At 33.7% G+C, this 26,522-nt stretch overlaps 3 protein-coding genes, 1 long non-coding RNA gene and 1 other non-coding gene across 6 annotated transcripts; 3 read left to right on the plus strand and 2 right to left on the minus strand.

The window, feature by feature from the left end:
• Positions 1-496: 496 nt before the first annotated feature.
• On the minus strand, positions 497-3,807 carry LOC145556310 (NAD(P)H-quinone oxidoreductase subunit U, chloroplastic-like). The gene is made up of 5 exons (XM_081617963.1): positions 3,356-3,807; positions 2,275-2,336; positions 1,741-1,830; positions 1,378-1,521; positions 497-713 (listed from the first exon to the last, which is right to left on the minus strand). The coding sequence occupies exons 1-5, from the start codon at positions 3,690-3,692 to the stop codon at positions 618-620; spliced, it is 729 nt and encodes a 242-aa protein (XP_081474089.1). The 5' UTR covers positions 3,693-3,807; the 3' UTR covers positions 497-617.
• An 81-nt stretch (positions 3,808-3,888) lies between these two features.
• On the plus strand, positions 3,889-3,960 carry TRNAD-GUC (transfer RNA aspartic acid (anticodon GUC)). The gene has a single exon. It is a non-coding gene; the product is annotated as a tRNA-Asp (tRNA).
• A 1,717-nt stretch (positions 3,961-5,677) lies between these two features.
• LOC145556311 (peroxisome biogenesis factor 10-like) lies at positions 5,678-10,625 on the plus strand. The gene is made up of 11 exons (XM_081617964.1): positions 5,678-5,917; positions 6,014-6,045; positions 7,018-7,107; positions 7,529-7,623; positions 7,730-7,928; positions 8,055-8,124; positions 8,216-8,294; positions 9,202-9,335; positions 9,641-9,732; positions 10,026-10,108; positions 10,208-10,625. The coding sequence occupies exons 1-11, from the start codon at positions 5,743-5,745 to the stop codon at positions 10,308-10,310; spliced, it is 1,152 nt and encodes a 383-aa protein (XP_081474090.1). The 5' UTR covers positions 5,678-5,742; the 3' UTR covers positions 10,311-10,625.
• A 1,447-nt stretch (positions 10,626-12,072) lies between these two features.
• On the minus strand, positions 12,073-15,387 carry LOC145642040 (small ribosomal subunit protein uS2y-like). The gene is made up of 5 exons (XM_081693110.1): positions 15,144-15,387; positions 13,857-14,119; positions 13,573-13,770; positions 13,057-13,252; positions 12,073-12,455 (listed from the first exon to the last, which is right to left on the minus strand). The coding sequence occupies exons 1-5, from the start codon at positions 15,268-15,270 to the stop codon at positions 12,349-12,351; spliced, it is 891 nt and encodes a 296-aa protein (XP_081549236.1). The 5' UTR covers positions 15,271-15,387; the 3' UTR covers positions 12,073-12,348.
• Positions 15,388-22,525: 7,138 nt separating this feature from the next.
• LOC145556312 (uncharacterized) lies at positions 22,526-25,499 on the plus strand. Of its 2 annotated transcripts, XR_014091830.1 has the most exons (6): positions 22,526-22,588; positions 22,755-22,852; positions 23,735-24,012; positions 24,119-24,290; positions 25,027-25,106; positions 25,201-25,499. It is a non-coding gene; the product is annotated as an uncharacterized LOC145556312 (long non-coding RNA). The 2 variants fall into 2 exon arrangements; XR_014091831.1 differs by lacking the exon at positions 23,735-24,012.
• Positions 25,500-26,522: the final 1,023 nt, after the last annotated feature.

A 26,522-nucleotide genomic window follows, 5' to 3' on the forward strand; every position in this document is an offset into this window, starting at 1 on the left:
GGTGATATAAAACTTTGTGTTGACCTTTATGTTAGGTTACTCTCACTATTTTCTTTAGTATAATTAAATTTTATTTTAATTTTTGTAATTATGAATTTTTTTAATCTTATTTTTCAATTAAATAATTAATATAATTATAATAATAAATAGTGAAAATCACTATGTATGATACAGTACCTAATTTTGTTATAAATTAAAAATTACATTATATGAATTGTGAATAAAATGAAGAGTGTTCAATGATCTGTGGTGTTACTAACATGAATTTTATGAGTTGATTGTAGGCAATTATTCCTCATTGGTAATAGGATAAGTTTTTAAAAACTGATTAAAATAGTATACGTATACTATAAACAAAACCTTTTTTTTTTTTTTTTCGACAAAGAGAAACAAAACTAATTTGATAAGACAGAGAGTATAACATCTTGTATTACTATGCTTTTTAAATACGTGAAAGTGAAATGATTTGTGGTGGAGCATAATTGCATAAATAACATTGATTTTAATTCATACTTGTATATTATAGTATATGGTTAACATTATACAATGCATATTTACAAGATAATATGGATTACAACTTACAAGATAAAAAAAATGGAAAGAAATAAGCATACTTTCTAACGGTTGAGGGCAATGGATGTAATGAAAGATAATATCAACCAGCCTAAGATGAAGTATCCTACTGCGATCGTAGGTCCGACATCTTCAGGTTCCTGCGACAATTAATTAAAATTAATAATTTATAAAAACGTTTTCATGAATATTTATCAATTTTGTTTTAAAGGTTAATTTGTTTTACCATTAGTTTCTCTCAAAATGTGATGACTCTATGTTAAATTATATTATGAAATATTTTTAATACTACTTACAAAGATTATTTTTAACCGTTGCAACTTTTGTCTATGGAGTTAGCAAAATTTTATCAATTTTAATGTATTTTGTGTGATCATTTCCTCCGTTTTATAATAATCACAACACTTTGACTAATACACATGTCAATATAACGAATATATACATAAAAAGTTAAACACTAATTCTTTTTTTATTTTTATTTTTTTTTACATGGCAATATATGGTTTATATATAATGAATATGTAAAACATAAATTCAAATTTGTGTTAAACACTAACTTTAACTATTTATATTTGTAATATAATGAATATATACATAAAAAGTGAAACACTAATTCAACTTTTTTTACATGGCAATAGGTGTTTTATATATATATATATATATATATATTGTCAAAAACATACCTAAGGTAAGCATGTAAATAGTGCAAAAATCGTCAAATTGTTGCGATTATTATGAAGCGGATGTCTGTAATAATTAATACATCAGATCGGGTAATACAAATAATTGTGTTAGTATAGTTACCTGTTGAGGAGGAGTGCCGTAATCAGAGGTTTGTGTTATGTCAACCTCAAATGGCCATGTATATCTCTCTGGATTACCACTCCTTGCTAAGCTCCAATCAAATAACCTCCTTTCATCTTCAGAAGACAATATAGCATACGATTCCTATAAACCATCAAAATTTATCTTTAGTTTCTATATAACAAAATAATTAAACACATTTTGGAGCTCATAAATTATTACCAAAGGATAAAAAATTGATCTAGAGAATTGAATATGTTATAATGATAAATACATACGTAGTAAATTAATAACATTGTCATCATCTTTTATGTAGTTGACAAATAGATGACTTTAGTCAACTTTTTCCTAACTTTTTGTTACCTTTAGAAGCTCCAATTCTTTGTTGAGTTCTTCCTCGTCCATCTCTTGGCTTGAAATTTCCTTGACTTTAGTCTCGTATGCAGCTCTTACCTACTCAATTATACAAGGAAAATGTAGTTTTAAGTGTTATCAAAGTTAGCTTCGTATAGAGCATATGTACACCATACATAGTTCTCTATCTCTCAATCATTTTGACTTTTATGCTTGTCAGCGCATAGTTATATTATAATCATTGAAAAAACTATAATGATATAGAAGTATTAGGAAAAAAAAAATAAAAATAAGAGGAGGCTCGTATTGTAAAAGAATATCTTATATATTAAACAGAATAGTGACAGTATTTTAAAATTATTCGAACAATAAAACGTTGTTATATTTAAGTTTATATATAGTAATGAAATCAAGTTGATACGTGTGTTGAGAAATAGATGAAGTTATACTAAGGTAATTTGACACGGGAAATTTAAGAAGTAACATACGTGCACACACGATCGAATATATGTATTATACACGTGAAATAGGGACAATATATACCTGATCATAGCTGCATCCTCGTCGAAGCCCCAGATTAGCATAATGGTCTACATCTGTAATTGCTGCACCATTCTAAACCATGGTTTTATCAGGCCATTAGGTACAAGCTTCAGCTAAAATGATTGGGAAATACTTAAACTACTTTTGAGCTTACTTAGTTTTGTATCAGATGAAAAAACCAACACTTAAGGGTTTGTTTGACATTTTTTTTATTTTCAGAAAACCAAAAACAGGAAACAATAAAATGCGTTTTCACTTTTCTATTGTCAGTTTTCAAAATTATCATGATTTTAATAATTTTGTCTAATTTTTGTTTCAATATATGACAAATATCATATAAGTTTTAAAAACAAAAAACATAAAAACAGAAAATCACGGCAATGTCAAACGAATCCTAATTTATTCTGTTTCTAATTAATTTCTGTTTCTTTGGGCAGCTCCTGAAATGCTTGCTGCCTAGACTACTTCAAGTCCTGCCCCTTTTGTCTACATCTCTCTCCTTTCTCATTTTTCTTTGTTCGTTTATTGCCTGTCAATTATCGACTCACTATTAAATTCATGATTCTTTTCATATATATATAGACTGATTAATAGGCTCGATCACATTACATTTAATAAGCATATATGTGGCCTATTTGCTGTCCATTTAACTACATTTGATCCTTCATTACGAAATGTTCACGGATACATTGCGTCCCTTAAGAGGGAATGACAAAAGGGTGTCGTTTTTTCACCCTATTACAAAGTTATTGTTTGATATCACTATATGTTAGAGGACCCTCCCAACCAAAAGCTTAGATGATAAAGTCGATAGATAAACTCTATCACCCCATTATAAGGTTGATGTTTGATAACATAAATTTCAGATTTTTATGAATTTTAATGTTGAATTGCTTTTATGTAATCGACGTAAATAATGTAAATTTGTTTTATACGAATACACTAAGTGCACATAGCGAGACCACTAGTTGTATACAAGACCTATTGAAAATAAATAGACAAAGAATATATGTGAATGATGATCACTAGATCAAATACGTAGTATTTCAATGGAAGAAATAATTTAGAAAGGATGAATTACCAATGCCACGAAGAGCCTTCTCAACATTAAGGGGAGAAATGAGAGAAGGAGGTCCTTTAGGCATTTCTATTTGACTGCTTTCACCTTCTCCTTCCCATGACTCGTCCGAGGCAGTCGCAGTTGTCTCCGACCCATCATCAGAGCTCCTTGCTAGAAACCTCCAACATACCGCCTTTCGTGTAAGTGTAACATAGTTGTTGGTGCTAACAACATTAGCATTATTATTAGTAATGTTATTATTCAACACAAAAAGGGTAGTGCTATAGGTTGGTTTTAATAGTGTTGGCATCAATTCCCTGTGAGGCATATACGCTGCCGTCGTTGCGGACATTGCCATCTCCCTCTTTGTTTTAGAATTGACTGTAATTATCTTAGTTGAGGTTATTGGTAGTGAGAGAGAGAGTGAAGCTTGTGGCTTGTAGGAATGGTCTATCTACGAATGAAAATTTTTGGCCATTCAATTTGTGGTTCATAAGCTACAATAACTTAATTCTAAAGCTAAATAGTTAACGTTCACTTTTATAATCAACAATGTCGTTGTAGTATAGTGGTAAGTATTCCCGCCTGTCACGCGGGTGACCCGGGTTCGATCCCCGGCAACGGCGCTTTTTTTCTTTTTCTTTTGCTAATTAATGAATGGATATCATGTAATGATTCCTTAATTTAGGGACTATATATATATATTAGGGACTATGTGTGATTTTTTTTTTTTTTTTTGGAAGAGCCTCCTAATTGGAAATCATCTAATCTTTTTAGGGTAATAAACTATTTCATAAAAACATCATTACTCTGTATATTGGTTTGTAATCCTAATTCATTAACTCTAGATTTCATCTTAATGTTCATTAATCTACTCATTATTTGTTGAATCACGGTCTAACTCATACATGATACATGGATGTGAAGTACTTGTATAGTCATATGAGTTGTATCTTTTAGTTAGGGATATTCAAAGTGCGATCTCAACCGCATCAAACCATAATTTTACGGTTTAGTGTTGTTAATAATTAGAAAATTGCGATGTGTTTTAAAGATATAACGTTTGGGGTTCAGGTTTTAGTAAGTCAAATGATCGATGGAGCTTAAGTAGTTACCTTAAGTCCCAACTCCAACTTCATTTTACCACTAAAAAAAACCTTAACCAAATTTACAAATTTCAGCATCGAATCACGCAATTTCTATCGTACTCCCGAAGTACAATGCTCACGGTACTCCGGGATTAAAACTTCACAATTGTTAAAAAAAAAAAAAAAGATATCCCCAAACGAGAACAGAAGAGAGAAAATTTGATAAAAATTAAGGATTATAATACCCTAAATCAGTCAATTAAGATGGGGAAAGGGGAAAAAAAAAAGGAGAGAGAAACTCAAAAAGCATATTGGAATGCCATTAATGATGGCAGATTAAAGAAGGAGATAAGTGCGAAGAAGACAATCAAACAAAAGCAGTAGAATAAAACTAAATGTACAGAATAACATAAAAATATTGAAAGAATAACATAAGATTATATACAAAGTAACACAATTGTAGGCACGAAAAATTTAGTAACATAATTATATTTATCAAAATAACATATGGTGACTATAAAATAACACATGGTTTTAACAAAATAACACAAGAACGCAATTGAATAACAGAAGCCTAAGAAGCAAAATAACATTAGGTTTTAAGTAAAATAATTTCATTTAAATTACAAAATAACATTCCCCACCACTACTTTCAAAGACTAAAATAACACAAATTAAACACAAAATAACATAAGATCTAAAGAACAGTAATATTATCTTGAGATAACAGTAGCCAAAAATAAAAATGTAGAAGCGAAATTTGTTTATCTCCTTTTTCATTTTCATCTACTACATCATATCTCCATGTATTAATTGCATATTAAATTTTTAAAAATACAAAATTATCACAAATTCAAAGCTAATTAGCAAAATAATTTACAATTATTTAAAAACTTACTTCAAGTATTAATTTATGTTAGTTTTGGGCTTGCTTGAGTAGGAATTTTGTCTTCAATATTTTGCAGACATGCAATTAAAGATTTTTCACTCCATTTCAATTGGAGAAACTGTAATTTCAAACTGAGAAAGAGAAAAAAGAAAAGTGAGTGGAGAGATAAATAAAATGGTTTGATTTTGAGATTTTGAGTCTATCTTTCTTATATACAATTTAAGTTATTTTATTTACTTTATTTGTTATTTCGTAAAATAAAATTTCACATGCGCTTCTTCTAGTTGGGTTTTAGCGCATTAATTTAGGTTGGGCCTGGATTACAAAATTAGGTACTCCGGGAGTATCATATACTAATTGATCTAATCACCCAAACAAAAGTCATCAAAATTTGAATTAGAAATATAGAGGAGAGAGAAAGAGAGAGTAAGATGGGAGAGGAAGTAAGAATGGAGCCCACAACCACCTCCAGCAGCGGCCAACCAGAACCAATACGCGGGTTTCCGGCAGCAGCTCAGCCGGAAATCATGAGAGCCGCCGAGAAAGACGACCACTACGCCTCCTTCGTCTCCGACGCTTGCCGCGATGCTTTCCGCCATCTCTTCGGTTCTCTTTCTCTCTCCTCCAATCTTTTCCTTTTTTTTTTTTTTTTTTTTTTTTTTTTGAGAGAGATTATTTTTTGTATTTTGGTTGAGTTTTCAGGTGCTAGAATTGCTGTTGCTTACCATAGTGAGGTACGAGGTTTATCACTTACTTAGTATTATTGATTTATTATCAATATGTTCAATGCTAATTTTCAGTTTTATTAGTTTTATTTTGATGATGATTGTACTGTATGAATTGCTGAATAGAAAAATAAAAAGTCAAGTTAATGTCAAAATTGCAATGGTATCAAATTAAATTGGGGGAAAGAGAAGTTAATGTTCAAATTTGCAATCAATTAAATTAGGGGAAAGAGAAGGTAGGATTAAGAAATTTGGGGAACATCTGATGAGTTAGCTAGGAGAATTGAAGAGATTTGGGATTTATTACAATACAGAAGTCACTAGGTGGGCTGCATTCGTATATTGTTATCGAATCTGCTGCTCGGTTTACATGATTTTCGAGTAATTGTTCAGTTGAAGGAGTGTGTGGCAGTTGGGGGGGGGGGGGGGGAGGTAAGGGGTTTAGTTTCCTAAAACAGCATTAAGGACAGGGAGATTTTCGGCTTTAATAAAAAGATTGCGGTTACCTGTCTGGAGCTGAAGGTGTACCGTGATGGAGAGCATTAGCTTCCTCTGCGATTAATTGCATATTCCCTAGGAAGAAGTTACATGTACTCATGTAGTAGTAAGGTTGGTTGTTTTGAGTGTCACAGAAATTATAGCTGCTGCTGCTGAAATTTGCTTCACCGAGCCCTCTAATTTTAGTTTAATTTATCATGGAGGAGGGAGCTCCCTAGGTAATAAGGTGGGAGTAGTAAACGGAGAAGGGGAAACGGGTACCTGTGAATTGGATATAATCAAAGCAATGTTTTATAATGGCACTTAGTAAAAGAGAAGGTTGCTAGGGATATTCCTAGAGAAATATAGGTTTCATGGGAATATTCACGCATATCTCTCTTTCCTTGTACTCCAAATATAATTCATACATACATATGTGGTTCATAATCTTGATGTATTGTATAGCAATTGAGACCCTTACCATGGGACATCAATTTTGTGCAGACAAAACTTCTAGGCCAAATGCTTTATTATATTCTTACAACAGGTGCGGGCCAGCAGACTTTGGGAGAAGAGTACTGTGATATAGCTCAGGTAACTTTGGTTTTGATTATCTTTTAACATAATAAGTTCTATGTTTGTATCATTTATGCTCCTTCGGCCTCCAAATTTTATTTAATGCTGGTGTTTTTTGCATTTTCCTAAGCATTGTTAGTATGAGCTAGGTGTATCAAGTGAACGTATTCTTAAAATTTAGAAGAATCTCATGTGCCAAGCAAGTTACTGCTGTTTGTTATGTAACTCTGTCTTATCATTTTCACTATCTTTGGCTCTTTGCTTCTCTGAATTGTGCTGGTCATTATCAATTTTTAGAATTGGTTATTTTCACATTGTTTTCTTATTTTACTACTAAAACCATTTTTATCCTTTAAACTGATATCTTGGGTATAGGTCAAAAGTCTTAAAATCTATATATGTGATACTTTGGCATGACTTTATATTGATGATATTGCAGATTGCTGGATCTTATGGACTTCCTCCAACTCCTGCAAGACGTGCATTATTTATTCTTTATCAGACAGCAGTTCCTTACATTGCAGAAAGAACGAGGTTTTTTCACGCTCCTTGGATTAAATCATGTAGAACACCTTTTTCTTTCTCATTGTTGTTAATGCTGGTGATTGGTTTTGTCTTAAGAGCTTTGTTGTTAATGCAGCTCCAGAATTGCTTCCCGTGGCATGTTCCTCACTGAATCACATTCTGATGATTTTAGTGTTAGCAATGCTCCTTTGAATAGTCAAACAGGCAGTGAAACCCCAACATCGTCCACATCGCAGGTCTCAAGATCATCCCTTTCTAGGTTGAAAGAAAGATTTAGAAGATTGCGGCTGTACATAATTCAAAGATGGCCAACAGTATGGAACATCTTCTCTTTTGTGATACTAAACTCTTTTATTTACGAGCCAAGCACAATATTATTGTTTAAGTAGATAAATTCTAGTGCCTTTGTGCTAATGTGATGATTACTGTGTGGTATTCAGGTGCTCCCAGTAGCACGTGAGGTTTTGCAGCTGTTTCTTCGAACAAATCTTATGCTTTTCTACTTTGAAGGTGCTTACTTAAATTATTTATATATGAGGAGTTATTATGCATGATTACACTGCAGATATTTAGTGATGTTATTGATATTGCTCAACTGCAGGACTTTACTATCATATCTCAAAACGAGCATCCGGAATCCGTTACATGTTCATTGGAAAACCATCAAATCAAAGACCAAGGTAAGCGTGCCAAGATAGTTTGGGAACTAAAGCATATTACTTTTACGAGTACGTAATTGGTAACTGTATTACACAATTTTCTTAATCATCTTAATATTTAGCTTGTGTGTGTGTGTGTTTTTGGCATTGCACCTCGTACTTAATTTCTTCTCTTTCTGCTTCAACTTGAATAAGATGAACTCTTGTTGGTATCTCATACTTTCATTGGTTTTTCATGTGTCTCATTAAAGATTATCGAAATTATTTTGTATTGTAATTGAGATTCAAGACATTTATGCATTATTTGCTAATTGCACTACACTTTGTAATTGAGATTCAAGACATATATGGCATAAACTCTTTGTGATTCGGGGGAACAAGTGTTATGAATACAAAATGGCAGCGGTTTTGTGGTAATATTCTTGAATGGAGGCCCTAAAATCTTGCATTTGTCCCAGTTGTGTGTGTTATTGACCTTTTTTAAAAATGTTTCCGTATTTCATGCTTATCTCATTATTAGATATCCATAAAGTTACTTCTGCCATTGCATGTGTTTGAATGTTTTATGTACATCAATCAATTTTGCTTTAGAGGAGCTATACTGTAACATATGAATGGATAAATGGAGCCTTGGTACGGATTAGTGAGTTGGGTTGAGCACTTTGCTGATTTGTCCTGCACATAATAATCTCTGAGAAGGAAAAGTGAAACATATCGCTTTTATTTGATTTGCACAGCATCATCAGATGCATTATGTTACCTTACATGTGAGCATCAGCAAATACTTTTTCGTATTACCTTTGCGTGCATGCTAGTCTAAAGAAGTTGCCTCTTTGAAACTACCTGATATATTAAAAATTTGAAATCACCAGATGATAGTATTAGCTTTACAATCTAGTTCTAATCCTCTTAATCTGGTCTGATGCAGATATCAAATACTAGGAGTTTTCCTTCTAATCCAGTTATGTGTCATTGCTGCTGCAAGATTGCGGCAGACCAATTTATCTTCCCTTGGAGGTCCATCTAGTCAGATGTCTTTTGGGCCTTATCAACAGTCAGCAGGTTCCTTTTAATTACCTTGAACCTTTTATGTCTTATGATTTGTTTCAATTTATAAGGCATTTAGGCACGCTAATAAGACTCATAAGAGGTTTATACACTATATGATTTGTTACTCGTTTTGATCATCTTGGCATTAGTTGGATCAGCTTCCTCTCTTTTCACCTTGGATTTCCTAGGATAAAAATTGAAGAGGTTGTCTTCAATCTACTATAGCTTATACAACCATGTGCAAAAGAAAATGCAATAATGATGCAAATGGATGGTTTGTTAACTAAATAGCATACTGTTTCTATGCTGCTATGCAGGAAGAGGAGCGCCTGTTCTGAATGAGGAAGGGGACCTGATCACTGCAGAGTCAGAGAGAGCCAATTTCCTTGCTGAGTCTACATCATCTGAGGTGATCATTTGACCTTCATTTGATGCTGAGATTATTTACGGGAAAAAAAACACACACGCACACACACACACACACACACACACACACACACACAAATTATTGTGTCAGCTTTATCCTTCGAATTTTTTGTACACAATTGTCTAAATAGCCATGATCTAATTATCATTGGTCAAATTTGAAAATCATATTAGAATTTCTTTTGCTTTCTACTTTATTCCTTGCTAACTGTAATACAGTATTAATGTTTCGTCTTCTCTGAGACTACATACTTATACTACCCTCTTTCTGATCAGGCTAAAGGAGCAAGTAAGTGCACTCTTTGTCTTGGTAATCGTGAGCATCCCACTGCTACACCTTGTGGCCATGTATTTTGTTGGTATTGCTTCTTTTCCTCTACAGGATTATTCTTACAGTCTTACCTAAACCTATTCTATTCATATTTCTTATGCGATGGGTCTGCATGCTTTGTATGTAGGAACTGCATCATGGAATGGTGCAATGAAAAGCCTGAATGCCCTCTTTGTCGAACTCCATTGACACATTCGAGTTTGGTTTGTTTATATCACTCGGATTTCTAGACCATCATGTGGGGAATCATCTAATGGTGAAAAAGTGCATTCTATTTGGGGGGAAAACTGATAAAAACAAGACCAACAGCATGTGCCCCATGAGATCTTATGGCTTATGCCTTGGTAGGGTAGTAATTCTTGGTGCTTACTTGGAAGGTTGAGCGAGTTAGCTACTGACCTATTGTGCAATTCAATATTGTTTGAACAAAAATTTTACATAATACCGCTATTGGATTCCTGGTGTATTTTATGATATCTGACCAAATTGGGCACCTACATTATTTGTCTGTATATAAGTGATGAGCAATAAAGATGTCAAAAGAATGGAAATTTGATCCTTGTCCTCATTTCAAATACTCCATATTTTATTCCATCTCCAAGTTTTCTCCTCGCAATTGTGCCAATTATGGTTGCGATACAAGCATCAGATTCAGCACACTTTAACATGGGTGTACAAACTTCTATCAATGTTGCCTGCAATGATGTAAACAATACTGTCTTCAAAAAAAAAATGTAAACTATACTATTGTGACTTTTTTTTTTCCAGATGTATCAATTTGTTTGATCTTTTGTATCATAAATCTCATTTAATGTGGGATATATTAGAGTCTTGATAAAAGTTAAAAGTATCTCTATATTCTTTTTAATGGCAACGTAATTTAAAAGAGAAGGAAAAAACTACAACATACTACCTCCGGTCCAATTTAGTTGCAACTTGGGGGGGGGGGGGGGGGGGGTTGCGGAGGCCGAGGCAAAATTTCCTAAGCATGTTTATTGAAAGATAAGGGTATACAATTAAGTATTAATCAAGAAATAAAAATTAAAAAAAAAAAATCAACCCAATTTTAAAGAAGAAGCTCACCACCACCAACCCAGCCACGGCCAACCCAGCCACAACCACCAAACCACCGACCCCAGAAATCCAACGACCCCAAACCCACCGATTCCACCACGACCACCAAACCACCGACCCCCAGAAACCCACCGACCCCAGAAACCCAACGACCCCTGAACCACCGACACCGAAACCACCAACACCGAAACACCAACCCCGAAACCCACCGATTTGAAACCCCAACCAACACCGCCGACACAACCAACCCCGAAACCACCAACTGCGAAACAACCAACGCCGAAACCACCACAACTGAACCCACCAACCGCCGAAACAACCAACACAGAAACCCACCGGCGAGCCGCAATAACCACCCACCACCACCAAACCCACGAAGCCACAAACCCACACACTCACGATCCCACAAACCCACAAATCTGGAAAAATAATAGGAATGGTTGAAGGAGGAGAGAGAAAAAAAAATGAGGATGAGGAAGATGTAGAAATTTGATGAACAATGGTGATGAGGAGGAAAATGAAAGTGGATGGAATTGGTTTTGGTGGTTAAGGGGTTGATTTTGGTGAAAATAGGTAACTTAATGTTAGGGTTTAAGCTAATTAGATAAAATCAGTTTTGTAATTAGGGTGTTTTATAAAAAAAAAAGCAAGGGTAAAATGGTAATTTTACCACTAAAAAGTTACTAAAAAAGGAAATAAATGAAAAAGTTACAAGTAATGTGGACCGGCCCAAAAAGAAAATAGTTGAAACTAATTTGGACCGGAGGTAATACAACATACTCATTCATACTAAGCTTGTCACAATTCACAAATTTATTAGTTTTTCCCAAAATACAATTATTTAAAAGTTCAAAAATTCATCTGACAGATTGAATTTAAGTGTGATAATACTGTATGTGATGATACAATTTCTTTGGATAAAGAAAAAAATCGTGGTTAACAATAAATCATAATTATAACAGTAGCACATTAACATATAAACTAACATACTATAACAAAATGACATTAATCTCTGAAACTCCATATAGATGATAACTATCTCATTAAAAAAAAACACTGATTGAATTACAATCACTGTAACATTACTTCATTGTCTACAACTACTAGTGTATCAAAGTGTGTAGCTTTTAATTCAATGCCAAAATTTTGAGGGTTGCCTTTTGAGGAAATAGATTTTGTTCTCTGAACTACTGCTTATTGCCATCCAGAAGCGGGTGGAGCAGCAACCTCTTCCCAACCTTCGGAAATTGAAGATACTGGAGCTTCTGCTGATACTGCTGCTGCTGCTGCTGCTACTGGAGCTGCAGAAAGCACAAACAAAAACAATCACTTTAGGCACGTCACAGTTTCCTCTCATCTACTTACGCAGCAAAAGCTAAGATTCGTGAGTCTACATACATAATCCAACTCTTTCATCTACTGGATGTATAATTTAATGATTTGCTAATTCTATATACGGGAACAGTGTTGATTAACTCGCGGTATGAGATATGGTATAGGAATGTTACTCTGACATAATTTTAAAATGAACTGCTTTCACATATAATTTGCGTTTCTCGGATTGCAGTTGTGGAATTCCAATGTGAAAACGTTATGAAGAGGGGATAATTCACCAGTCCCCCGCAATTGCAATCCGAGAAAGGCAAATTCATATGTATGGGTCTATGGTTGAGACTTGAGATGCACCATAAAAGGCATATAGTGTACATGAAAGAGTAAAATCATCCACAACTCGAGAAATAAATGCTGACAAACCACTGATCAAGTAAATAATATCAAGTTAAAGCACTATATGTTAGATTTAATAATAAGGCTCACGGTTCCCAATGATTTTCCATAATCAACAATTCAACAGCCGCAACAGGAAATTTGCCATCTACAAAGAAAAAGAAATATAGTTACCTGGAGCAGTAGCCCACTCAGCATCAGAGACTAGAGGAATTTGAACAGCTGAAGCAATCCCCTCAGGAAGTGGAGCAGAAGCCCACTGGTCTCCAATGAGAGCAGCACCACCATAGTCTCCGTAGTCAGCAACAACAGCTTCTTGCTCTTCTGTTTCTTTTTTCTCTTCTGGCTCTCGGAAGAAGAATAGGTCAACCTGGACAAAGTAGGCATATTGACATCAGCTAAACAGACAAAGTACCCAATTACTACAAGATTCTTGGCTTTACTTCTTGTGAATCGCAAATCAAAGAGGTAGAAGTAACTAGTTTCACCCTATAATACTTGTGGCACTGTGTCTCTGGTACTTAAATTACCACAAGAGCAAATTCAGAGACAGATAAATATAATGTTGTCAGCCACATTCCTTGCCACGTCACATTTTGCAAAATAAAGAGGTGGTAATATCACAAACACAATTTTACGTAAAAGGCATCAATACAATGTCCACAAAGTAATCACCCAAAGCAAACTCACCATAACATCCCATTTCTGTCCAACGCCAATGGTTCCACGCATTTGAAGAACCATCCTAGCCAGTAGCCAATACAAACAACCAATGCTGTGCCTCCCCTTGTTGTTAGCGGGAATGGCAATGTCAACATAACGCATAGGAGAATCAGTGTCACAGAAAGCAATGGTAGGGATATTTCCAAGAGCACCCTCTTTGATAGGCTGAAGACAATTCAATGCTATACATCAGAAGAATGAACAAGACAACAATTTAAAATAATGTTAGCACATGTAGATGAGGCAATAACCTGGTGATCAGTACGTGGATCAGTCAGAATGAGAAGACGAGGTTCACAGAAACTGGTCTGAAGCTGATTGGTGAAGGTTCCAGGAGTATGCCTTCCTGCAATAGCCTGGGCTCCAGTGTACTGAGCAAACTTCAGCACAGCTCTCTGACCATAAGGCCTGGCTGACTGAACAATAATGTCCTGAGGGTTCTCAATAGCTACAATAACCCTGGCAGCCAATTGAAGTTTTTCCCAAGTCTTTCCCAAATTTATGATGTGAATACCTGATAGTAGATATTGTTAAGATAAGGTGTAGCATCTTAAAAAGATATGTAAATTACAAGAACTTCCAATAATATTTAGGAATTTGAACCATTATACTGAAACTAATATCCACAAAAAATTTGAAATATTGCAGGGGAGACAAAATTAAAAACATCTAAACCAATCAAAAAAAGGGAAAATCGACCTTCTCTTCATATATACATTCAAATAAGGCCATGTCAACACACTTTTAAACGAATATTTGTTTGTTAGAATGCCGCTCGCTTGAACTAACAGATAACCAAAGAATGAAAATTCAAAGAGTGGTCACCTTAACATCATGTCATATAGCTTGAATAACAATATACCATAACAGGGTATGTATTCTACTACTAGTCATACATTATTCCACAACAATTAGGTAACATACACACTGGTTTAAAAGTATTCAAATATAAAACTTTAAAGCCAAAATCTATAATCAATCGAATCGACTCTTCCATTTGCCTACCAAACCACATATTGGACAATTGAAATGGGTGTGAATACTTAGGTAAACCCCTTCAATGCATTAGATAAAAAAGGACTAACCCAGCATGTCCATATTATATGCTTCCTTACAACCAGTACAGCCTAAACCACCACTTTTCGCATTTAGTCGTCACATTACTAGATCAAATTACACAATCAACGAGACTATTAATTCCAAACAAATAGAAAAATGAGCTCAAAACTATAACAGCATTGCAAACGCAATATCCATAATAAGTAATAACCACATCCACATTCCTCTTATACAGAAACCAGTCCAAATTAACACCTTTGAATAGCATTGCATTTGTTTCAAAAACCCATAAAATCCCATCAACAATATCATCAATTTCTATCTCAATAATGACTCTAAATCAGTTCTAACAAAAAAATAAGTAAACCCCAGAAAATTAAACACAGATTTAAATCTAATAAACAAAATGCAAGACAAAATTAATATGATTAATTCTCATAAAACTCAATAAATTGATTCAGAATAAGAGAGAAATATACCGTCAGAACGGCGTTTGTGGGTGTAACGTTCCATCTGAAAGTCGCAATTTTTGGTGCCAAGATGAACATCAGCAGCAAGCATCATTTGGATGCCTTCCTCTTGCGGGGTCAAACCTCTTGACTCCATTGTTGCTGCTGCTTTGATTTTCTCTCTCTCTCTCCTGACGAAGAAGAAAGGTTTTCGAGTTGTGAAGAAGAGAGTATATAGCTCGGCAGTGAAGGACTGGAAATTGTTGAAGGTAAACAACACAAATACTGCAGCAAAGCCCAACGTCTCGTTCAAACCCTAATTTTTGTTTATTGACTTTACTACCCTCTCCACTCTTTCTAGGGCTTATTTTAAATTTTAACTAGACTAGGGGCCTGTTCTCTTCCGTTGAAATTCAGTTCAGTTCAGCTCAGCTCAGCTCAGTTTAATAATAATAATAATAATAATAATAATAATAATAATAATAATAATAATAATAATAATAATAATAATAATAATATTAACAATAATAATAATCAATAAGTAATAAATAATAATAATAATCAATAAATAATAAATAATAATAATAATAATTGAAATAATAATACTAATAATAATAATCAATAAATAATAATAATAATCATCAATAAATAATAATAATAATAACAATAATAATAACAACAATAATAATAATAATAATCAATAAATAATAATAATAATAATAATAATAATAATCAATATGTGTTTAAAATGTTTAGAGGTTTCAAGTTTTTAATATATTTTCCATAAATTTTATAATTATATAGTATATTTTTCGTAAATATTTTAATATGTACATTTGTATATACACATATGTATAGTAATAAATAATCAATAAATGATCAAAGATCACTAATCCGTAGTTAAAAATCACTAATTAATAAGTTCAGTTCAGTTCAGTTCAGCTGAGTTCAGTCGATCGTAACAGGCCCTAGATTAGCGAGTGTTGAGAAAGGTGGCAAATATGTTGTCTCGGATTTGATTTAGGTCGCATGATTTAAATCTGATTATACAAGTGAAGTAGTGTGTATTACGGTCTTACGGAGGATGGTAACTTAAGTCAAGTTTATGGTCGTTAATGAGAGTGTACAATGTGACCAAGAGTACATAATATTTCATCTAGGGTCTGTTCCGATTTATTGAAAACAACTAAACTGAATTGAACGGAACTGATTAAAGCTAAATTGAACTGAACTGAAGTGAAATTAAGTTGAACTAAACAGGCACTGAGTGGACCTCAAAAATTAGATGTTCATTATGATTTAGGGTCTGTTCTCAATGACTGAACTGAACTGAACTGAATATTTTATAAGAGAAGGAAATTAGGAGCTAAATTGAACTAAACTGAACTGAATTTCAACGTATGAGAACAGACCCTTAGTTATTAAATCCTTTTATTGAAATTACGTACTCTATATAATAGAGTTTTGAATATCAAGATGACCTTGTAAAGCTTATCTAAGTTGAGTTTTATTTAAGTAATCAGTATTCATTTAATTCTTCTCTTCTCTTGACCTTCATTCTTCATTCATTTTCTCTAATTAATTGTTAATTTTAATCATCTTTTCTCTTTATTTCCACCACCTAATTAAAATTACCTTCAACAAACTAGTACTCTTACTAATATGACTACTCTAAATTCTAATAAACCTTACTTGGCAAGTTGGCCTTAATATTTTGTTTCATCAGTATGACCTAACACTATAATCAGAGTTAGTCATGAGGTTAATTAGTTCGGGAAGGATCGGTAGCAAACTAAGTAAGAATTCATAACACATAATTGGACTGCGTTAGTTAATGGATTGGATTGGATTGGATTGGATTGGTTTGCTCACAGTTTGAATAGTGTTAACTTGGGCTAGAACGTGATTCTAGGGATGTGTGTCATGATGCATTAGTTGGTTCATGGACTGGAAAGCAGGTTTTAATTTGGTAATTTTTAAAAATGTATGTGGTTTGATTTAACCATATCAAGACATTATTATAATGATAGGGCATAACTAGATTAATATGAATTTGAATTAGATAGATTTATTCATTCAATTCAATCAAGTGTGAATTTTACATAGTCCGATTCTTAAACATAAGGTGTTATTTTCGAGTTTTTATGTGATAATTTATGAAATTAGCAAACACAAACTTCATGCGAGTATAGGACTACACATGAAAACAAGAGATGCACTTCACAACAATGACTAAACAAAACTTTACCCAAACATAAGGATTTAATCTATCTCATGACTTAACACTAGTAGAAAAAACGCATTAGGCAGCGGTTCAAACCCGGTCTAAGGCACCGGTTTGAACCGCTGCCTATTTGAGGGGTGCCAAAAACCCCCTATTTGGCACCGGTTCAAAACCGGTGCCATAGGGTTTAATAGGCACCGGTTAACCGGTGCCATAGGGTAGAATAGGCACCGGTTAACCGGTGCCTAATACTGCTCTCCCGCCATTTTTTTTTTTGGGTGGTGGATAGTTTAGGCACCGGTTCCTGCCTAACCGGTGCCTTTTGTATAATTTTTTTTTTTTCGTTTTTTTTTTTCAATCGTGCAATTATATTTTAAAAAAAAAATTTGCAATAATAATACCCTGTAATTCCAGCAATTATATTAAATATAATAATTAATAATTTTATTATTATAATAACTAATAATAATATTATTAATTATTATATACAAAAATAATATTAGATACAAGAATTCAATTATATATATATATAGATATAAATATTCCCAAACGCAATACAAAAAAAAAAAAAGTTGCTTACATATACAAATAATAGTAAGTACACATATATAATGAATAATAAGTTATATATAGTTCAAAAGTTAACATAAATAATTTACAATTACAATGCATGTCATTTACATGTTGAAGGTGATGAAAGACGCCAACATGTCACGAACTTCATTAAGCTCCTTGATTGTCAACGGACCATCCTTTTGGACCTTGCAAAACTTGAAATACAAAAACATTATTTTAAAAATAATTAATTAGGCAAAAAATATGTATTTTATCAAATATTACCTATACGACTTCTATATAGCCCATTTACTACATTACTTATCAAATGAACTATTTCTTTCTCATAACATTTCAATATTGGATAGTTGTATGTGTGTAAGCCCTAAAATTGTATAGGAGAGCATTTTATTAAGGTTTATGACGGTTTTTACCCAAAATGGCCCGAATATGGCCTATATGACCTTACTTTGCCCATTTCCTACATTTCTTATTAAATGAACTTTATTTATCTCATAACATGTCAATATTATCTAGTTATAGGTGTATAAGGAAAGAAATCACATTAAAAGAGCATATTAACACAAAATGGCCCTAATATGGCCCATATGACTTCTATTCAACCCATTTTCTACCTTTCTTGTGAAATAGCCTTTTTGTTTCTCATAACATGTCATTGTTGGATAATATTAGGTGTCTAAGGCTAGAAATCACATCAATATAGCATTTCAAGAAGTTTAACAACGCATTTTACTCAACATGGCCCAAATAGGGCTTATATGACTTCTATGTAGCCCATTTTCTACATTACTTATCAAATGAACTATTTCTTTCTCATAACATGTCAATGTTGGGTAGTTGTATGTGTGTAAGCTCTAAAATTGTATAGGAGAGCATTTTATTAAGGTTTACGACGCTTTTTACTCAAAATGGCCCGAATATGGCCTATATGACCTTACTTTGCCCATTTCCTACATTTCTTATTAAATGAACTTTATTTATCTCATAACATGTCAATATTATCTAGTTATATGTGTATAAGGAAAGAAATCACATCAAAAGAGCATATTAACACAAAATGGCCCTAACATGGCCCATATGACTTCTATTCAACCCATTTTCTACATGAAAAAAGTACATCCTTCTAAATCTAATGAATGACTAGTATAATGGGTTTTGGATTTTAGGTAGGAAACTAAAAACAATGTTGCACGTACAAAATAGAACTAGTAGCGGATGACAATAAACCCAAAAGGCCAAGAGTCATTTAAATATTCTGTCAAAGACAAAGGTATACTAGCTCTAGGTACATCCAAGGCTATTTGTTTTGCTTATTTGGAGAGAGAACTCCAATGAAGCAATGAGGAAAAGTGTAGAAACTAGCCTACACTCTAGTGTATAATAGACTCTCCCCTAGTCATTATATCCACCCAGTAGAACATAAACTCTGAGGTCTCTGACTTGAGTTTACTTGCCCTAAAGCTGGAAACAAATGCATGTATGTGAAAAATCGTAGGATGACATTTGCATGGCAATATATAAACAGACAGTTTAAATTTCAGGAAAAGATCCATGCATATCTTCATTTCATTCAGAAGAACATTAACAGTAAGTGAACTGATCTATTTAACAAAACTTATACCGGTGGGGTCATGTTATCGAACTCTTTAACAAGATCCGTAAATTTTGCAACATCTTGCTCATCGATTGCAGAAGCCAAACCCTGAAAACACAAAACAAACCAGAAACCTCTTTCAGAGTCCAAAAGCATAGATAACAATGTAATCTAGTCAGTCTGCTCATGCAATCCAGAAATAGCTTTTTTGTTTCTCATAACATGCCCAGTTTCTTTCTAGAGCCAAATATGGATTCAATTTATGAAACAGACAACTATATCTTATCCATTCCTTGTCCCTCAGTTTCACTGTTGCAAAAAGTTATAGTACATTAGTGAGAAATCATTCATCTTGCTATTCTATTACTCTCCTCTCCTAGATGACTCTAGAAGCTGTAAACCTTTATTTCAGACAAGCCAAGTTCATAGCTATTTTCACTAGGCTTTACTTTTTCTTATAATTCCTTAAACTACATTACATATTGATCAATACATGCTGTTTAATTGTTTGTTTTATTAAAGTAGCCAATAATCTAGCAACCAAGCTATTGACATTAAATATGTTTTAACTTGCCAAGGTCAGACATAAATCAGTGCTTTTCGTTGTTTTAGAATAAAATGATTGAAATCTTGCATCCTGAGAAATATTTTGGGTCTAATAAGTATAACTATTCCTTTGATGATAACTGAAATAACATAGATGCTTTGTGGCACAGGTTCTACCAATCAGCATAACTGCTGTTGAATGGGCAAATTTCTGCTGTGTTGCATGCAAACTACCATCTCAAAGGCTTATGCTGGAGAGACGTGGTTTTTGTGTAAGACTGATATTTTGATGTAGTGAAAGGCACCTGAAGGAGATTTACAAACTAGGATGAGTAATTTTCACCAATGAAGACTGTGTAACATGTCATTCAGTACTGGCATGCAATGCCTTGGGTAATACAATCTCATCTCATCAATGCCAAATCCACACTACCATACACATATCAAACACAGAAGCCCTTGGGAGATTTTAGCATTGTACAAAAACAGAATCATTATCAGCTCAATATCACCCAAAAAAAAAAAACTACCAAGGGTCTATTCCGATTTACTGAAAACAACTGAACTGATTGGGGCAGCAAATATAGGGGAAAAACTTGAACAAGGCAGGATACCCTCTAGCTTACTTTTCTCAAAATATGCAGTATTCATTAAGTCATCTTGATATTTCTCAATAGATATATACATAAATTTTAGTTGAAAAAAAAAATATATGTATTTCCAATAGCATTCATATAGCATGCATTCAACTAGCAGTATGATTCACTAGTATTCCACCATCCTCATTCAGAAAATTCATCAAACAGTTGGTAGGCAATCTAATCCCAGCATAAAACTCAATAAATATCTCAATTACAAATTGCATTAGCCCATCAATCCAACAAAGCATAAAATTTCTCCAAACAGCACAAAAATCCCAAAAAAAAAATGGAAAGAAAAAGAATTACCATAGTCAGTTAGCCGCCACCATAAGCTTTGGTATAAGAATAAATTTGGCTTCAATATTGAGCAAATTGAACTGAAACCCTAACACTTGAGCAAATAACAACGAAATTCAAACTCACACAAAAACAGCAAACCCTAAACTCTAAATTCGATTTAACATACGCCGATAATCAAACGAATTACAACCAAAACATCACACATAACAGCAATTCAAAAGAAATAACAACTAGATTTGAAATCTGAAACCCTAAATCTAACAAAAATCAATAATCAAACAAATTACTACCAAAATCAGCACAGGGATTAGCAATTCAAAGCGAGACTGTAATGTTCATAGATTCAGATCCAGAAATTACCGGCTTAACTATTGTTAACATCAACGGTACCGAGCTACCAAGCAACCTTCAGCAAGAATTCAGAAACATTGGAGGTCCAAGTAACGTCGGCGTGGAGGGGGTTGAGCTGAGGGGAGAAAGAGAATGGCAGGGGAGAAGAGAATGGCAGGGGAGAAAGAGAAGGCCAGGGGTGGCGGCGGTGATGGTGGCCGGCGATTGTTGCGGCAGTGAGGTGAGGGGTTTCGTAGGTGAGGTGAGGGGTTTAGAGAATGGAACAGTGAAGAAGATAATTTTGAACAGCGAAAATGAAAAGAAAGAGAAAGAGAAGGAAGAATAAGGAAGAAAGAAGACGCGGTTTTTTTTTTTTTTCAAATGAGGCACCGGTTCATTTGGCACCGGTTCAAACCGGTGCCTTTTACATTTTTGGCACCGGTTTGAATTGAACCGGTGCCTTTTCCCTTTGTTTAAAATCCCGCCCAATTTTGGGCCGGTTTTTGGCACCGGTTTGGGCTGAACCGGTGCCATATGGGGGGGTGCCAAATGCAATTTTTCTACTAGTGTAAAGGTCAACTTGATCAAATCTCACTACTAGTCTATAATAAGATTTTCCCTCATTCTCAATAAATCTAACTTATAAAGTTGAATTAGATAGATCGCTAAAAACTTGTACGATTCAAATTTGCACATACATCACATGTGCACAACATCGGAAATGATTCAAATGAATGTTTAGTGCCATAGTGTGGAATAAGCCCCAAAAATCTTCAACAAAAAAAAAGCCCCAAAAATCCTTGCAAACTCCTTCAACATCCAACCAAAAAAAACAAGCAATGGGCCTAGGCAACCTGAACAAGGAGGAGGAGAGTTTGATCCACAAACAAGGCTTTGGAGCTTCCATACTAAAACCAATTGGCAATAGTAGGAGGTACTCCTCTACCTTATAAAGTGAAATCATCTCTCCTCTTTCTCCAATGTGGGACACTCATAAGTGGGCTACAATGGGTTTCAACAAGTTCAGTTCAGTAAAATTCAGTTTTCTTAAAGAAGAATTATAATAGAAAATCAGTAAAAATAGTTTCACTTCAACAAAAATAATTTCACTTCAGGTGAAGAAATCAGGGGCTTATTTCACAATTTCACTCTCTTCATTCTTCACAGTATAACTTCTTATCCTAGCCTTTTCTGTTTAATTAGAGCTCTTCTACTGGAAACATCCAATCAATCATGGTGACCCAAATGGTAAAAAAGACGAAAGGTATTCAATTTCATTTTATAATTCTATTTTAATTATATGATTTATGCTTTCCAATTGAATGTAAACTTGCCTAATTGGGTTTTATAGCAGTTAAATTATGTTAAATGTTAATTTTTTGATCAAATTTCTGATTTTTTTGACATGGGTTTGATGAATTTTGGTGTAGTTAGTGACTGTTTGAGTGTTTCAATGAAGTTCTGACTAGGGAAATTGGCAGAGGTTGAATACTCTAGTGTTGAAGTACGTGTCACTTCTATGTTCTTGGTAAATAATTCATTTAATCTTCGTACTGTATACTATATAATTGTTGGTCCATTTGATTTTGTGTGTGTGTGGAATTTGATTAATTCTTCGTAAATTGATAAGGAATTGGAATTCCATCTGTCAGGCGAAATTCAGAACAATTGATTTATGTCTCGAACTAGTTTGGTATTCATGTAATGTGTGATAAACTGATAACTGATAAGTGTAGAATGTTGCTAGATCATCTGGAAGAAAATGGTGAAATGTAGAATTGGTATATTCATTTCTGTATTTGTATTTGCACTCCATTGTTATGTGTTGCATCTTTTTCTCATTAGGAACATTGATTCATGTCTCGAACTAGTTTGGTATTTATGTTATGTGTGATAAGCTGTAGCACGTTGTTAGATCATCAGGAAGAAAATGTTGAATTTTAGAATTGGTATGTTCATTGCTGTATTTGTATTTGCACTCCATTGTTATGTGTTGCATCTTTTCTCATTCTGTACAATTGATATATCTATCGAACTAGGTATTTATGTAATGTGTGATAAGCTGTAGCATGTTGTTGGATCATCTGGAAGAAAATGTTGAAATGTAAAATTGGTATATGCACCGCTGTATTTGTACTTGCATTCCATTGGTATGTGTTGCATCTTTTCTCCTGTAGTTTGATCATGTTATAGAAGGTTTGTTACGCATGTTTTTGTGATTTTCCGGGCAGGGAAGGGTTTTAGGGGTGTGGATTGTGGTTTGGGATTGAAAAAAATGCTTTCACTCTTCACTACTCTGTATCTTTTCAATGCCAATTGCTAGTATTTAAAAAATGAAGTCTTACCTTATAGTGTTGTCTGAACTTTCGAGTTGTAAAATTAACTTACGTCCACTATTTGTTTGCAACAGTAAAATAAGGAGCTCGTACTGAAGCAACTGAAGTGTGGATGTTAAGCATTACTCTTTACAGCCACGATTTAGTGACAATTTACTAGTGATGAATAGAGTTTCAGTATAATAGAGGTTTTCGCTGAAGGATTCATGGACAGAAAAGATTTAAGCTTTGTGGAAGTACGGTTTCATTTTAATTGGGGTTATGGAAATTTGAAGTATGCATTCAATCGATTTGATTGATCATTGACTTGGGATCATGTTTCAGTGCCTTGAATGTAACAACAATCTTGCTAGTAATTTTTCTATGTTTTGTTTTTTACAAGAAGGAATGAATTGGGGCAGATATTGGCTTTTTAGAGATTCAACAAGTGCTGATAATTTGCTTTTTTTACAATTCAGGTGTCAAAGATCTCAGGATTAGGGAATGACCTCTGTTGTGCAGAAAAAGGTTTAAGTTTCCAGAGAATACTGTTAAGCTCTATGCTCAAAAACTTAACAACAGTGGGCTTTGTGCCATTTATCAGGCTGAATCATTGCGTTACAAACTCCTTGGAAGATTGATTTTGAGGAGGTACAAGAATTTCTGCTTTTTGATTGATTTTCTATGTGCTAAATTGCACATGTTGATCTTGGTCAAATGTTTTTTTGTGAATTGTATTTAATTTGTTTCCTTCAGTCAATTGATTTTCTTGCATTCCTGTATAATTGTGGAAACCTTTCTCCTGTTGCATTGTCATCTTTACAGCGAGTTGGTCTAACTTTACAACCTTTCTCGTGTCTGAGGATGACTATACTAATCAAATCATCCACCCATCAAAGCTGGAAGACTTAATAGTGTTTTCCAGAAACAGTTTGGATGTGAAATGTTGATTGTGATCAATCTTTGACACTTAAAAGAGTAGGAAACTTCTATAGTTCTATCCCACTTGGTGTTAGTTTATTGCCATATCCAACTATATTACTTTGGTGTTACCACATCTTACTATATATTTATGGTTTTGCTTCCTCAATGACGTTACTAAACTTGAATCGTATATATCTGTTTAACTTATTTAGGTGCTATAACAATTGGATGGGATACAGCATACAGGGTATCAAGTGGGAAGTCTCGTGGGATAGAGGATGTTTACTAGAATTTATTTTTTCACTTGTTTGCTAACTACATCTCCATGTTATCTTAATAGGCATGCTATAATCTTATCAAAAAAAAAAAAGGGATGCTATAATGTTGTAGAGTGTATTTTTTTATTTTTTATTTTATTTTTTGACAAGCAAGCAAACACTGAGCTATTATTAATCACTTAAAGGGATTATATCAGCCAAAACAAAGTTCACAATGCTAGGAGGAACTGGAGTTAGTTATGGAGAATGAGCTAAGAAATCTGAGGTATATACCTAAACCTGACTATGTGACTATACTTTGAGCAATCATTAGCTCGTGAAAATTCAGTGGATTAATCTTCTTAATCATCTCCTTTCAGGTTATTGTGAGTGGTATTCTTCGGAGCTCAGCATGCCAAGTCCATGAAGTCCAAGTCTGGCTACACGATCTCTTCTGGATAGCCTATCAATGAGCTTATTGACTCAGCTGCAAGACACATTTTCCTTAGACAGGTTTAGGTTTCTTCGCTTATCATTTTTGTTCTTTGGCTCATTACAAGATTCTTTTTTCTAAGATCTCTGTCCAGTTGAACTTAACAATTATAGAGTGCTAATACAGACTGTACCAACTCAGCTAACATAATACTCCGTTATTATACAAGTGTTTTTTTTTATCCTATTTTTTTTACTATGCTTTTCCCCTTCCTGTAACTCTGTGCCTTGTACTAATTTTTACCCTGGGGACGGAGAGAGGGAGTTACCTAAGTGCAGTTTCCGGAATGAAGTATTGAAGTCCATGGAGTTTAGCCTAACGACTATATTTGGCTATATGTTAAAGAGGGTGTCACTGGTTTTAAAGTCAAAAGTCATTGCTCGATTGTATTATCAAGGGGAAGCAGGGTCCTCCTATTCCATTACTTGATTTTGTTACTATATAGCCTCCCAAGAATGATAAAATCTTCTTTCAACCTGCAATTTTGACGACCAATGTCGGGATCCCTGTTCCGGTTCAATACATTTATTGCAGTGGCTTAATTTTAGATTTACTCAGCTATATATTAGAGACATCATATGTTTAGATGCAAATTCGGCAAGTGAATTTAGAAAATTTGTTTCAAACAATGAGAGCAATTGCTATGATTATTTATTGAGATGATATGCAGTTGTGGAACCAGAAAATTTTCTTGGGGCCAAAATCAATTATGTTTGTTTTAATTCATGCATCTTCTAATTTCTTGTTGGATAAAGGACAATACGTAAGATTTTAACCGTGTTAAAATATATGTGAAAATTTAAAAGTAACAGTTTTTTTTTTTTTTTTTTTTTTTTTTTTTTTTTTTTTTTTTTTTTTTTTTTTTTTTTTTATAATTAATTTAAGTTAAAAATCCTTCTCTACAAAAATAATAACGTAGGAAAATTGCAAAAATAATAGTCTTCTTTGAGCCCACTAGTAAAATTTGTGAATTTAGGACAGTTAAATGTAATGTATGTATGATTACCAAGCATACAATGAATGAAAGAATTTAAAAATTATTGTCAGCAGCAAGTATCGAACTGTCGTCAAAAAATGGCACATAAGTTGAACAATATATACATAACCAACTGAGCTAACCACCACATATGTTCATAATTGTATGACAATTAATTTTTATATAAAATCAAGGGGGTGGCCGTGGCCTACCCCAGCGCCCCCCCTGATTCC

This window comes from Chenopodium album, chromosome 8, assembly GCF_948465745.1.
Source record: "Chenopodium album chromosome 8, dcCheAlbu1.1, whole genome shotgun sequence".
NCBI lineage: Eukaryota > Viridiplantae > Streptophyta > Magnoliopsida > Caryophyllales > Amaranthaceae > Chenopodium > Chenopodium album.